The sequence below is a fragment of the Cervus canadensis genome, chromosome 9 (genome assembly GCF_019320065.1).
Source record: "Cervus canadensis isolate Bull #8, Minnesota chromosome 9, ASM1932006v1, whole genome shotgun sequence".
Lineage (NCBI taxonomy): Eukaryota > Metazoa > Chordata > Mammalia > Artiodactyla > Cervidae > Cervus > Cervus canadensis.
The window spans coordinates 69,611,409-69,626,681 of NC_057394.1; the positions used below are offsets into that span (position 1 = coordinate 69,611,409).

A 15,273-nucleotide genomic window follows, 5' to 3' on the forward strand; every position below is an offset into this window, starting at 1 on the left:
CTACATTCCTTGGTTTGCGGCCCCTTCTTCCATCTTCAAAGCCAGCAGTATCAAGCTGAATCCCCTCAGGTGCCACCTCTCTGGTTTGCTTCCTCTTCCACCTTCAGAGACTCTTGTGCTGACACTTAGCCCACCTGAATAATCCAAGATAACCTCCCTATTTAAGGTCAGCTGGTTAGGAATCTTAATTCCACCTACAGTGTGAATTCCCCTTTGCCAGGTAAAATATTCACATCTTTGGGTGTGCTTGGGGTTGGGGGGGAGTCACGTTACTATGCCAACCACATACATAATCCGAAAGATTTCTTAATAGGAATGTTAAAGGAAAAATAGGAATTTCTACATTCAAAAGTTAGTCCTACTGTCTAAATTGAGAGAAAAACTAATAAAGCATTGGGATTACTGGAAAACCCTTACAATAAATGAATATTTATGACTTGTTCCCAAAGAGACACTATAACACACACAAACATCATTTAAAAAAAAGCTCAACAGTCACAGTTGAATATTTTGACTGGTGGTTGATATTCCTTGATCTTCATCACCAACACAAATTTTGTCATCAGATGGAATAAAAATACTCTCCAAACCTTCATTTAATTCTGAATATTTCTGCATGCCTATCCCCTCTGTTTTTTCTAAGTTTCCAGCATCTTTAGAAGAACTAGAAACCTCTTCTCTTTTTTCTGCCTCATTGAAAGTAGCCAGTTTTTCCAGAGATTCTACTACTTCATTTCTCAATTCATCTTCAGATTCTTCAAAATTTCTGAAATAATAAACAGTAAAAATATACTTTGTGGTATCAAAACACTGATGAAGACATGTGAAAATGTATCTCTTCCTAAGCCCCACTCCCCAACTGAGCAATATGAAAATTGCTTTTTCACCCAGGTTAATAAATTGTTTATCAGTCTGGTTTTTCTTAGGATGATTAACATCCAATGTTGGGAGAATCAATATTTTGTTAAGCCAGACCTGTGTTCTATAACCGTTACGATATTTATTAATACCTATTAAACTCTTATGTTTAAACGAAGAGGCAGGAAGAGAAAAAAGATAATGAAATGTCTGCTATATATTGAGCCCTTCCTATGCCAGTGACTGCCCTAAAGCACTTCACATATACTATGTTTCATCTAATAACAATACTTGAGGTAGACATTATCATCATCAATTGACAAAGAAGCTGGGCTCAAAGAGATTTTGAAAAAGTGCCCAGGCTCTCACAGCCACTACCCAGAGACCCACCCATTCTGAAAGGGTAGGAATCGGACACGACAGCAACTCTCACGCACACGCACACATGCACACACTGGTCTCCTTAGCTGGGTCTTTGAGGCTATCTCTGATGCCTCGACAGCAGCATTTTAACTTTTTACCATTTTTACTATATTCCGTGCTTCATGTAGGCCTCTGTGAATGATCTACTTACGTATCATCGTCATCAGACCTTGGATCTGGTTGTTCTGCATCTACTTCAATGTCAGAGGCCACTTCCACCTTCCCCTCATCTTTCAGTGGTCCCACTGTTAAATAAATGACAGAGATTAAAGCATCCCAGCCTATACACCTCATGAGGGGCATGCACCTAGCGTTCTGTATTGAACATCAGCCACAATGGTAAAACCTTTGAATAATTCCATTAAAGCAGAGAATAAGACAGATAACAATGGACAGCAACTATTCCACGTTGTACTGAAAGTAGCAGGCAACGCCACAAGAGAAGAAAAAGGAAGTGAAAGGAATAACGATCAGAGATGAAGAGACAAACTAACCCCACTTTCGTGGTAGAAGCTTTGATTGTATAGAAAATTTAAGGAGATCTTGTAAAAATGTAAGACTTGCTAACATCACTTGTGCTCAGTCATGTCTCGACTCTTTGCAGCCCCATGAACTGTAGCCCATCAAGCTCCTCTGCCCACAGAATTTTCCAGGCAAGAATACTGGAGTGGGTTGCCATTGCCTGCTCCAGGGGATCGCTCCGACCCAGGGATCAAACCCCTGTCTACTGCATCTCCTGCATGGGCAGGCAGATTTTTCACCACTAGCGCCACCTGGGAAGTCTGCTAACATTATTGGACCACCCTTCACTGTTTTTATACACAGTATTCAGCTTATGGTTACAGTAAATCACTGATGTCTGCAGGGAAAACCCAAAGCACATACCCACAACTTTATCTTTTTTTTTGGTGAGGGGGTGAATTCATTGTTGTTATTTAAAGTGTACTTTTGTTCCTCTTGGGTAAAAGATCAGACTGAAGATAGTAAAATATTTCATTTCTTTACAGGAAGCAACATCCCCTCAACAGCTCTAAGATTTCAATGATTATAAGGTACATTTATTTTATACACTAATAACAAAGAAAACGTTCCCAATAAAATGGCACAATGTTTTCTTAGCCCTTAAAATTTATATTTTATAAATATAAATTACTATAAGAACTCTTTTAGTCTTAAGCACACATCTGGAGAAGAGAATGGCAACTCACTCCAGTATTCTTGCCTGGAGAATCCCATGCACAGAGGAGCCTGGAGGGCTACAGTCCTTGGGGTGACAAAAAGTCGGACGTGAGTGAGCAACTAACACTATACTACTACTATATAAGCACGCATTTTTAACCTTATGTCACTCTTGTATATTCATAAAAATGAAAATATAAGGTGGAATTAAAAGCAGAGATTTTTTGTTAACTGTTACATGATAACTCATGTATACACTCACAAGTAGAAATTTCACCACACTGTAATTAAAAGTTACCTATTTTTAATGAACACACACAGTTCATCCCAAATCATAGCTTGTATCACTTCCTAAAGTGCATGAAATAAATGAAGTAGATTCATACATCTCATTTATGAGTTAGTCTGGCTACTAAAACAGTCAGAGTATTCTTCTTGGTATGGGAATCTGATAGTTTTATTTTTACTTTCCTGTCTCAAGAAGGCAGTTTTAGGAGGCTCTTATTTTTGTTTAACAGGATAGAAGAAAGAGTGAAAGGCTAACTACAGAAATGTAAATCAGCTGTTATCAGGATGTGCCACTATGATGTTACCAAGGCAACTATGTAGCCTGAAAATGGACACAAGAAAAGCAGAGGTTACCTTCCCACCAAGGATTCCCTTGGAGTGGCTAAACTATAAACAAGATTACTGACCTGAATTAACTATGCACATGTTAAAAAAAAAATACTTGTCCTCCTTAAAACAGTGTAGCTTTTACTAGTAAGATTCATTTAAAAGGACTTTATACAGTCTTACTATTTTAAATTTTCAAAATGAGGACAGGGAGACAGAACAGACATGTGGTCACGGCGGGGGAAGGAGAGGGAGGGGTCAATGGAGAGTATCACTGAAACACATACATTATCAGATGTAAAACAGCCAGTGGGAAGTTGCTGCATAACATGGGGAGCTCAACCTGGTGCTGTGGGTCAACCTAGAGGGGTGGGATGGGTTGGGGGATGGGAGGGAGGTTCAAGAAGGAGGGGATATATGTATCCTTTTGGATGATTTATGTCGTTGTATGGCAGAAATCAACACAACATTGTAAAGTAATTATCCTCCAATTAAAAAGAAATTAAATAAAATTAGGACTAATTAAACATGTACTTGATAATCTTTCACTTTTAAATGGAATTTAGAACAAGATGCATCAAAGGAGTTTATTTTTAAGAAACTGGATGTTTAAGCTAAAGATATGACAGAGGATATACGAATCGCAGTTAAATGTGTGACAACGAATGCTTAAATGCCTTCATAAATTGTGTCTATTACACATATAATCAAAGTTATTAGAACTTACACATGCAGACAGTCTTCACAAAGAGTCTACAGAACCGCAAGAATAATTTTTAATGCTGTAATTTCCTTATCCAACTTGACAGCCATATGGCCACTGGCAAACCCATGCCTTTACATAAAGTGATAGTAAAAACTATGCTATGGCTGTATTCTCATTCAGAGAGACGGCGTCACCTACTAAGTTCTGGACATGGTAGCAGGCACTACGGATAGAGCGTCGGAGTGGGGTGGTGATCAAGACAAAGCTCTCAGAAGCTATAGCCTAGCAAGGAAGAAAGATATTTAAACAGAAAATTAACGTGAACTTGATTTTTATGATCAGAGAATTAGTGTCTTGTGGGATACGAGGCAGGGAACCCAATCTCAGATGAATACAAAGGAGACATGCCCTGATGTTTTCTCAAGCACTTAAACCAGTGGTTACCTAAGACTTCCCTGGTGGTCCGGTGGTTAAGACTCTGTGCTCCCAATGGAGGGAACCTGGATCCAATCCCTGGTCAGGGAACTAGATCCTGCAAGATGGAACTAAAACCCAGCCAGACAAAAGAAAAAAAAAAAAAAAAAGATTTTAAAATATTAAAAAAAAAAAAAATAAAACAGTGGTTGCCTGTCAGTGGTACACAGCAGCAGTTTAGCTGAGATCCAGGTTTTTCACAGCAATCAATAAAAATTCAAATAAAATCACTACTACATCTTCCTATGGCCTGAATTTACACAATACAAAAAGGAAATGTATTTCATGCACTTAACCAATATTTGAGTGTGCACGAATTTCAGTGTGACACTGAATGAACGTGAAACTGTCAGAGGTAGCTAACAGAAAAGTCAGAGGCAGTAGACAAATTTGAGGAGCTACAGAAAGCTTAGTAGAAATTTTTGGATTAAAGGGAAGCATGTCAATCAAGTTACTGGCTCTTGAACTCATTCATCCAAATTATTAACTTATTAAGAATCTTCTATATTCCAGACACTTCTGCCAGCTCTGTCTGGCTGTACAGGGAAAAGTGTGGAGGGAAGGGTAACTGCTGATAAAACATCGAGACAAAAGTGAGCAGGAATTCCATCAGAGAGGAATCTTAAGGGAGGATTACTTTGGCAAAGGGAAGAAGGCTTGCATTCTAAACAGAAGGAAGAACAGGTGATGAGACGTGCCAGACGCTCTGACGTTTGTTGGGAGCGGCCATTTGCTCTTAAAGGCACTTAGAGTCTGCAGAATCTGGGTTTTATCCAGAGGGTGAGGGAGAATCTTTTGCAGGATTTAAAGCAGAGAAAAGACTTGGTCCTTTTTAGTATCAATATTATCTGGCAGGGGTGCAGTGTGCGTGTGCATGCTTAGTCGCTCAGTTGTGTTAGACTCTTTGTGACCCCATGCATGAATCATAGTCCACCAGGCTCCCCTGTCCATGGGATTTTTTCAGGCAAGAAAACTGGAGTGAGCTGCCATTTCCTCCTCCAGGGGATCTTCCCAATCCAGGTCTCCTGCATTGCAGGCAGACGCTTTACCGTCTGAGCCACCAGGGGAGTCTTTACTGTCAAGTCACCAGGGAAATCCCAGGAGTGCAGAGGGATAGCTAAAGAAAGATGACCAGAGACAGGAAGTCAAGCTTGCTACTGGGATAGGAAAGATGAGGTGAGGCCAACCAGAGTTAGAGGCTGAAAGACCAATGAAAAGTCCAGCCAGGGACTTCCCTGGTGGCCCAGTGGCTAAGCCTTCTGCACTCCCAGTGCAGGGGGCCCAGGTTTGATCCCTGCTCAGGGAACTAAATCCCACATGCTGCAACTAAGAGCTTGCATGCTGCAACTAAAGATCCTGCATGGCAAAATCAAGACCTGGTACAGCCAAATAAAAAAATAAACATTAAAAGAAAAAGCACAGTTGGAGTGGGAGGGAGCGCCTGCTCCCTTAACAGGTTACAAAACAAAATACCCATGCTTTGCTTTGAACGCCACCCTGAGAGGCAAGTTCCTATCTTGTGTCCCACTTGTTGGATCAGTTACTCATGTATGCCTAATGTAAAGCCGTCCATGCAAAAATACAGTAAGTTCATGAATAAATTCATGTGGCATGCAAGATCATATGAAGAGTTTTCTATGACTCTTTCAAAGAATCGCAGGAGCAAATGCAAGAAGACACACCATAGCCACCAGCATGTTGCCATCAGTGTTCTGAAAGAAGGGCACCTCCATCCTACCTGGTCTGGGACCCCAGCCCTTGGCCTCCAGTCTAATCCAGGCCAGCCCAAAGCTTCCTCCCAACCCCCCAGCCTCCAGCCCCCTCTTACAGACAATGCCTTTATCCCAGGATAGAAGGGGAGGAAGCTGACCAGCAATCACACTGCAGCCTGTGATTAGAAGTTACTAGAAAGAAAGCCTCGAAGACAGAGAACCATTTTTCCTCTCTCTCCCCACCCTCTCCACCCAAGCCTTGAGTTTTAAGTGTGGCAGCTGAGATAAGTCATAACATCGAAGGACTCCATCTACTCAAGGACCCTGGCCCTTCTACTGCGCCTAGATTTTAGTCATACCGTCTTTCTCAGTCTCTCAGGTGGGTGGATCTGCAAGTCCTCCCCAACTGAAATGTTCCTTCGTCAATAAAATGCCGTCCATTCTTTAAGACTCACCTTTCACAGAGATTCCCCTTTTCTTGCACTTCACACACTGGCAGACTCACTCTTCAGAAACAGTCAGCTATTCCTCTTGCATTATTCTCTATATACTTTCTTGTTGTTCTTTCACTTTGTAAACTCTCATCAGCCTCCATCACTCTTGGGTTGGTACCCAGGCCCCCCTGCCCCCTCAGCCTTGCATCTCTGAAGCCCCAAAGCCCCGCCTGGGCAGGTGTTCTTTGTTTGACACCTGCATGTCCCGGTTGGTTTTTCTCGTGGCAGTTCACACCAGATCCTCACTGTGACGCAAATTCCCTCAACCTTTAGAAAACAACAATTTCTGAAGCCAGCACAAGCATAAGCTTGCTGAAAGTTAGAGGGAAAAAAAAAGAAATCCCCAAAGCCAAAATAACTATATTAAGATGTATTTTATTGCCCACCACATGGTAATTTGAGTCTGCTGAATAGCTGTCAGATTAAATGGACTCTGTCAAGTAGAGCTAAGCCCTAGCTCATCATCTACAAAGCCACCTGCCCTTCCTACCTAATTTTCATCACTCATCAACCGATCCCGTTACAGAAAATGATTCCACTTTTTTCAGAAGTTCAAGTCTTTCATTAATGCATCTGGAACAGGCTTGGACAAAGTAAATCAGCTTCTGAAAAGGCTTTGACACCCTCTCAATTCTCTCTCCAGGCTATTCTTATCCCCGTCCTGCATTTACATGTCTGACAAAATTCTGCAGGGGACTGGGGATGTACTTAGAAGTAAACTACATACCACATTCTCCATCACTGGCAGAAAGTGAGCTGCTGGTTAGCTGTGCTGCTGCCAAAACACTCAGTAAAGTTCCCGGGGCTTCTCGCCGCCACCGTCTCCTGTTTTCTGGACCGCCTTCAATCTCAATCACTCGGCCGTCTGAAAAGGAGACTGGATTAGTGACAATAAAAATGCTTCTTCAACGGAGCTTTTAAAATCACAGAATGTGAGAACCTTGGCGATAACCTAATCCCACCCCTCATTTTATGAGTAAAGAAGCTAAGAAAACTTCAGTGACAATATGACTGTCACAGAGCTATTGGGCAGGAGAGTCATTTTTTGCTTTGCAAACTGGTTATTTTGGTATGTTGACATTTCTATTCTATCATTTATTTTAAATTCAGTTTCCCTTCTTATTGTTTCACTGGCTTAGGATGGATTATGTTTACTATGTTTGCAAGCCCTTTTCTGTAAATTTAACGATATATTTTGTTAAGAGTATAAACATGGGTCCATTCACACACTTTTAGTTACTAACTTCAGTAATACACTTACAGACTTCAACTTATGGACATAAATTTCAGCTCTCCCTCAGCCCCACATGGGATTTCCAGGTGGTGCTAGAGATAAAGAACCAGCCTGCAATGTAGGAGATGTAAGCGAGTTTGATTTCTGGGTCAGGAAGATCCCCCGGAGGAAGGAAAGGCAACCCACTCCAGTATTCTTGCCTAGAGAATCCCACAGACAGAGGAGCCTGGCAGGCTACAGTCTATAGGATGGCAAAGAGTCAGACACCACTGAAGTGACTTAGCACACATGGCCCCACGTTATCAAGAACATAGGAAATAAGCAATAAAAATCTCCACCACCTGTAAGATCACACCCAGGTATTGCAGAGACTCTCTGATGAGGAAAGACTATGCCAGAAGCTCAGATGTAAACAAAAGAAGTTAGGTTGAAAATACCATCACATTCTAAACAGTCCCAACACTGAAACAGCACATTGGCTTACAAAGCAATTTAATGTGTATCTTTGCACTAACTCTCTAAACCTTGTGGGATAGCTAATATTTCGATTCTGATATTACTGATGAAAAAAAATGACCCTCCAAGACATTGCAAGGGAGTTATTGGGCTAGCACAGGAAAGCAAATGAAGCCTCCTTGAGAGGGAGGTGGGAGCCTGGATCTTTCCTCCCTCACATTCTCACAGCTACAGTGGTCAATTGTCTAGAATAATTAGTAGGCAAGTCTCTGCAGAGGTAGGACGTGGAAGTGTTAGTTGCTCAGTCATGTCTGGCTCTTTGCAGTCCCATGGACTGTAGCCCACCAGGCTCCTCTGTCTATGGGATTTCTCAGGCAAGAATACTGGAGTGGGTTGCCATTTCCTTCTCCAGGGGATCTTCCTGACCCAGGGATTGAACCTAGGTCTCCGCATTGCAGGCAGATTCTTTACCGTCTGAGCCACAAACCTAATCTAAAACAGTGTCTTTTGACAAGTATTGGATACAAATCTATAGGGACTATAGGGCTTCCCTGGTGGCTCAGATGGTAAATCATCTGCCTGCAAAGCGGGAGACCCGGGTTCAATTCCTGGGTTGGGAAGATCCCCTGGAGAAGGAAATGGCAACCCACTCCAGTACTCTTGCCTGGAGAATCCCATGGACAAAGAACCCTGGTAGGCTACAGTCCATGGGGTTGCAGAGTCAGACACGACTGAGCAGCTTCACTTTCTTTCTTTCGTTCTTATAGGGACTATACTGAAAAGTGAGAACTATCAGGTCAGAGTGAGCACTGGCATTTGGGGAGAATACAGCTGTGTCTGGGGCCTCTGTCTCCTCTTGCCGATGATTTTCACCCTCGGGCATGGTGGAGCAGGTGGAGCAGGTGGAGGTGACATCGGCCGAGGCCATCATTTGCGGCAGAGTCTGAGGGGCTCCTGGGGCCCACTGTCTCCTGTGCCCTGCAGCCGTGGCATCCGGAATGCACAACTCTGGGTATAAGGAAATAACTGGTTCATTTCAAAGCAGCAAAGCGTGACTAATAGCACCAAATGGTTCTTAGGAAACCTGGAATCCATCAGCTGGCACATTCAAAAACAAGTCACCACCATCCTTCTATACAGATTATCATGGACTGAATGTTTGCACGCCATCCCTCCCTGCCTCCCCGCCACCAATTCAAATGTCCAAACCTCATGCCCAAGGTGATGGTATTAGGAGGAGGGACTGTGGGGAGGTGATTAGGTCATGAGGGTGAAGCCTCATGAAAATGAGTAATGCTCTTATGAAAGAGGCCCCAGAGCGCTCCCTCATCTTTTCCACTAAGGGTTGTTGTTCAGTTGCTGAGTCCTGTCAGCGACCTCATGGACTGCAGCACACCAGGTTTCCCTGTCCTTCACTATCTCCTGGAGTTTGCTCAAATTCATGCCCACTAAGTCGATGATGCCATCCAACCATCTTATCCTCTGTCGCCCCTTTCTCTTCCTGCATTCAATCTTTCCCAGCATCAGGGTCTTTTCCAATGAATCGGTGGTCTAAGTATAGGAGCTTCAGCTTCCGCATCAGTCCTTCCAATGAATATTCAGGACTGATTTCCTTCAGGACTGACTGGTTTGTGAGGACATAGCAAAAAGATGGAATTAGACCCTCACCAGACCCTAAATCTACCAGCATCATGTTCTTGGACTTTTCAGCGTCCAGAAATGTGTGAAATATTGAATAAATGTTGTTAATAAGCCATCAAGTTTATGGTATTTGTTACTTCAGGCCACTGAACTTATAAGTTCTAAAGTTATAAATAGGTTTAAAATTGTTTCATTTTTATCATTAACATTTGATTGACAAAATATATTTGATGCTAAAGAAATATTAACAGCACTGAATGAACAAATTATTGAGGCCTTATGTGAACTTCAGTAGTTTCCACAGAAATGCAACTATTCCATTACTTTATTTTTTGGCCACACTGTGGCATTCGGGATGTTAGTTCCCCAATTAGGGGTTGAACCTGTGCCCCCTGCAGTAGAAGCGCATATTCTTAACCACTGGAGCACCAGCCAAGTCCCCGACCTTAATTTCAAAAGTAACACGGTTTTTTAAAAATTTGTTACTATGTTTCATTATAGGAAATTTGGAGATCAGATAAAGAAGAAAATGAAAATTTCCATAATCACACCGTCCAGAAGATGATTACAATTTCAGATTTTCCTTCCTGCATATTATTTTTGCTTCGTTTTGAAACAAAAAATGGGCCAAATACTACATATCCTTTTATAATGTGTTCTTTTCAATTAGCAAGATATCCTATCTGAATTATTAAATATTGCTCTATTAAAGCAAACTGGGTATCCTGTTTTATGGATACATTTTAACTTAAGTCTTTTTTGCTCGATTTTTAGATTGCTAGAATTTTTTACTATGATAAACAACACCATAATGGACTCATTTTTTACATTTATGGCTATTTTCCCTAGGTAAAATGTTGAAAATGACAATTCTAGGGGCTAGCAATATTTGTTTTACCAAAGCCTTTCATTGTTAAAGTTGAATCTATTACTAATTTATTCTGTGATTTTTTTCCCTACGTATTTTGAATAGCGAAGTCTTCCCTATTCAAAAAATACTTACATTTTCTTTCACTTTATTTTCTGACATATAGCTTCACTTTTAACATATAAACTCTTTGATTTTAGTTTGGAATTGGTTTTGCTGTATCATTATATAGAGTCTGATTTCACAATTTTCCCCAAATTGTTAACCAATTAGTTCTAGAGCATTTATTTAATTCTTTTATTTAATTCTTTTATTTAATTCCCATTGACATGATGTGACTTTTAGCATATGCTAAATTATTATACATACTAGAGTTTGTTCCTAAACTTTGTCTTTTTTCACTAATTTTTTAAAACTTTTGCTGCTAGTATCATATTGTTTTAATCACTGTAATTTCTATAATACAGTTTGATATTTGGAAGACAAGTACCACTCACTGCTCGTCTTTTCTAGATTTTTTGGCTAGTTAAGAACCTCCAACGGACTTCCCTGGTGGTCCAGTGGTTAAGGATCTGTGGTCCAATGCAAGGGACAGGGGTTTGAGCCCTGTTTGAGGAACCAAGATCCCACATGCCGTGGGACAACTAAGCCCTCAAGCTGCAACTACTGAGCTCGAGCACTACATCTAAGACCCGACACACCCACAAATAAATAAATATTTTTTAAAAAGGATCTCCAAGATTCTGCACTCTGCCAAGATCTGGTTACACCAGAAAAAACTCCGATCGCGCTTCTGATTGAAATTGCCAAAAATCCACATATTTATTTGGAATGACTGTTTCTAATATATAACAGCATTGTTGTTGTTCAGTTGCCCAGTCGTGTCCAGCTCTTTTCTCTACATTTATTCCGTCTTTAACTACCTCAGAGAAGTTTTATGCTTCCTTCACTTGCTCGGCATGATTCTGGTAGAGTTTATTCCCAAGTTATAAGTACACACACATACACACTCACACACATATTCGCTATTGTTACTGTCAATGAGATCTAAAGACCAGCTCGGGAAAATATGTGCAATAGGTGTTTCAGGCAAAGGTTCAACTTAAATGAGTCTTATGAAGAAAAAAAAAAACATGCCATATTCAGTAGAAAAATGGATAAAGGATATGAACACATAATTTACAACAGAAAGACAGGTGTCAATAAACACATGGTTTATAAAAACAAAAAACTGTTCAGCCTGAGTAATAATTACAGGAACCCAGTTTACATTGAGACCATTTCAGTATCAAACTAATGATTAGTATTGGGGTTCAAAAAGCAGGTTTTGTGCCTCCTTTCCCTGGTTCATGACAGTTCTGTGATTGTGAGGGCAGAGCCAGCTATCATTCATCTCTGAGGTCCCTTCCAACCTAGCACAGTCTGGCAGGAGCTGGGGATTCTCTGTAAGATGCCTGCTGAATTGAATACAGATTTTTCCAGGTGGAAGTGAGGCAAAGTATATTCTTCTAGGAAGAGGAAACAGCTGAGTCAGGCTGTGTAAATGCTCACATAGCTGCAAGAGAAGATGCGGTTCCAACAGGCTGTGTGGATCCCATCATCAGTGCAGGAAGAGAGGGGGGTGATCGAGCAGGATCAGGCCATGCAGCATAACATGTGTTACTTTGTGCAATGAACTGTATCCTATGAGCATTATCAAAACAAAATTTGAGCAGGGGACTCTACTCATATTTCATTTTGATAATGCCTCATTTCCACCTGGAAAAAAAGTATCTTTATTCGATTCAGCACAGGGAACTCTATTCAGACCTCTGTGGTGATCTAAATGGGAAGGAAATCCAAAATAGAGGGGATACATGTGTACATACAGCTGATTCGCCTTGCTGTACAGTTGAAACTAACACACCATTGTAATGCAACAATACTCCAATAAATATTAATTTTAAAAATTTGAGTAGGATAATAATACAACAAGATGACTATAGCAATATTTACAGAATGAAAGGGAAATACTAGAGAAAAGGAGGATGCATAGGAGAGTAAGGCAACTCAGGGGAAGGGAAAGGGAATATTAGGGAAATAGCATCTATTAAATTAAGCACCTAATATGTCCATTTTCACGTTAGCCTTCACAATAAGTCTGTGTGGCAAGCATTAGTATCCTCATTCTTAAGAGGAAACTGAGGTTCAGAGTTTTTGGGGTTCTTTTTGGCCACACAGCACATGAGATCTTAGTTTCCCAACTAGGGATAGAACCCCGTGCCCCTGCATTGGGAGTGTGGAGTCTTAACCACTAGCCTACCAGGGAAGTGCCTGAGATTCAGAGATTTGAGGTAACATGTGGAGGGCTGCACAACCAGAAAGCGGCACTACCAGCTGGGATTCGAACTCTGTCTCCAAAGCCCATGCACTTCCTACCACATACACTGCTGAGACAGGACAGGGCAGAGAGAATGAAGGAGGAGGAGGGAGACCCAGGGACGTCTCAGGGTAGAAACCACCCCAGGCATGACAGCAGGAGCGTCAGTCTGGTGAGGACATCGCCCAGAATAAAGACTCCCTGGGAAGAAAGGGCTCAGAAGATTGATCGTACACACACTGAGTCTGAGATGACAATGGGACTTGTCCCTGGAGCCATCCAGGAGACCCTGAGAAAGACAGATGAGTGTGGAGCTGCTGGTGGAGTGGAAGCTGAGGGGGCAGGTGAAACTGCCCTGGGAGCAGTGCGGAGCAGAGAGGAGGGTGGGTCTCGGGGGCTGTGATCTCTGCAGTGGGTGGAGTCAGGCCAGGTTCTGCCCAGCTCAGGGAGGGGTAGGGGGCAGGGGACAGTCAGGTCACAGGAGATGAGTGAGGAGAGAATATGAGATGGGTTATCAACAAAACAGTACCTTCTCATCTGCAGCCTTCAAGGGACACATACCTGCTTCTGGGCAACAGAGGTTTTCAAATGCTTTGTCTGTATAATCTTCCTGCGCCTTCATACATTTATGTTCCAAGAACTTCATGCCATCCTCAGAGGTCAACGTTTCATTCAGCATATCCACTGCCTAAAGCAATTCCACAGGGTTTCATGAGAAATAAGCCACATTTTGGGGGAAAAAGTCTAAAAATTATTCTGTATTCCCAGTAGTAGCATTTATCAAGATATGCAATGAGAATTCAATATATGTTTACTACATGAATCAGTAGGCCTTTAAAGCTGGAACTCTTTTGAAACAAGGTAGAAACAGGAATGTCTGTCCATTTCTTCTCCTTGTCAACAGTGACGAGCACTGATCCCGTGTCAACTAATTTGATGCAGACATCCTGCCTTTGATCTTATCCCCCTACTGGCTCCATGCTATGGAACTCTAAAGATGAGTTCATCCATGTCCTGCTTTAAGCTTTTTTTTTGCCAATCAGGTCCGTAAAACTGCTCCTAACATTCCATTATTAATATTAAAATGATCACTCTGTTTCAAGCATAACAAAGCAAAGAAGAACAAAGGATGGACAAATTGGTACATAAAACTTTGGGGATTCTATTCCTTTCTCTAGAAGGCCAACTTTGAAAGTGAAAGTGTTATTCGCTCAGTCATGTCTGACTCTTTGTGACCCCGTAGACAATAGCCCGCCAGGCTCCTCTGTCCATGGGATTCTCCAGGCCAGAATACTGGAGTGGGTTGCCATACTCTCCTCCAGGGGATCTTCCTAACCCAGGGATCAAACCCCGGTCTTCTGCATTTCAGGTGATTCTTTACAATCTGAGCCATCAGGGAAGCCAACTGCAGCACCTCATTTCACAGCACTGGAGAATCGGTCCTCAGCTTCCATTCCAGACCCTGGGTCCCCAGAGCTGCTCCCTCTGGTACTCACAGCTCCGGGACACATAGAGCCTAGCGGTTAGAGGTGAGCACTACCTACCACCATTCCACTGAAGTCTTTATATAGCAAAATGCTGGTAAAATCTCAAAACTTAGTGGAGCACAGAGGATTTTTAGGGCAGTGAAAATACTCTGTATGACTCTATAATTTTACTCTAAAATTTAAAAATATTATTTATTTTTATTTTATTTCTTAAACTTTTTATTTCATACTGGAGTATAGTTGATTAACATTGTTAGTTTCAAATGCATAGCAAAGAGATTCAGTAATATACATAGATGTATGTATTCTTTTTCAATTTCTTTCAGTTATACATATAAATGTATCTATTCTTTTTCAATGGTTCTATAATGATGTCATTCTACACTTGTCAAAACCACAGAATGAGTGAACCCTAACATAACCTATGGACTTTGGGTGATTAGCATGGGCCAGTGTAGGTTCATCAATATGCAATGAGTATTCAACATATGTTTATTACATGAATCAACAGGATTTTAAACTGGAACTATGTCGGAACAAGGCAGAAACAGGAATGTGTCTGTCCATTTCTTCCCCTTGTCAAAAGAGATGAGCACTGATCATGTGGCAGCCATGAATGTTCATTTGCCATGAATGTTCCACTCTGGTGGGAGATGCTGATGGTAGGGAAGGCTGTGTGTGTGTGTGTGTGTGTGTGTGTGTGTGTGTGTGTGTGTGTGTGGCAGGGCATGGGCAAGAGCTATATGGGAAATCTCTCTACCTACTGC

The 15,273-nt window shown here is 41.6% G+C and overlaps 1 protein-coding gene across 2 annotated transcripts in view; it reads right to left on the reverse strand.

Annotated features, from left to right (window-relative positions):
- NEK5 (NIMA related kinase 5) overlaps window positions 1–15,273 on the reverse strand; it is a 53,249-nt gene continuing 37,976 nt past the window's right edge. The window contains exons 18-23 of one of the 2 annotated variants that reach the window (XM_043477691.1): window positions 13,581–13,707; window positions 9,025–9,159; window positions 7,189–7,326; window positions 6,274–6,297; window positions 1,433–1,526; window positions 1–766 (exon numbers count right to left, since the gene is read on the reverse strand). In XM_043477691.1, coding sequence (XP_043333626.1) covers window positions 496–766; window positions 1,433–1,526; window positions 6,274–6,297; window positions 7,189–7,326; window positions 9,025–9,159; window positions 13,581–13,707 — 789 coding nt within the window. In that variant the 3' untranslated portion in view covers window positions 1–495. The remainder of the gene's footprint in view (window positions 767–1,432; window positions 1,527–6,273; window positions 6,298–7,188; window positions 7,327–9,024; window positions 9,160–13,580; window positions 13,708–15,273) is intronic. The other variant, XM_043477690.1, reaches the window with a different exon arrangement.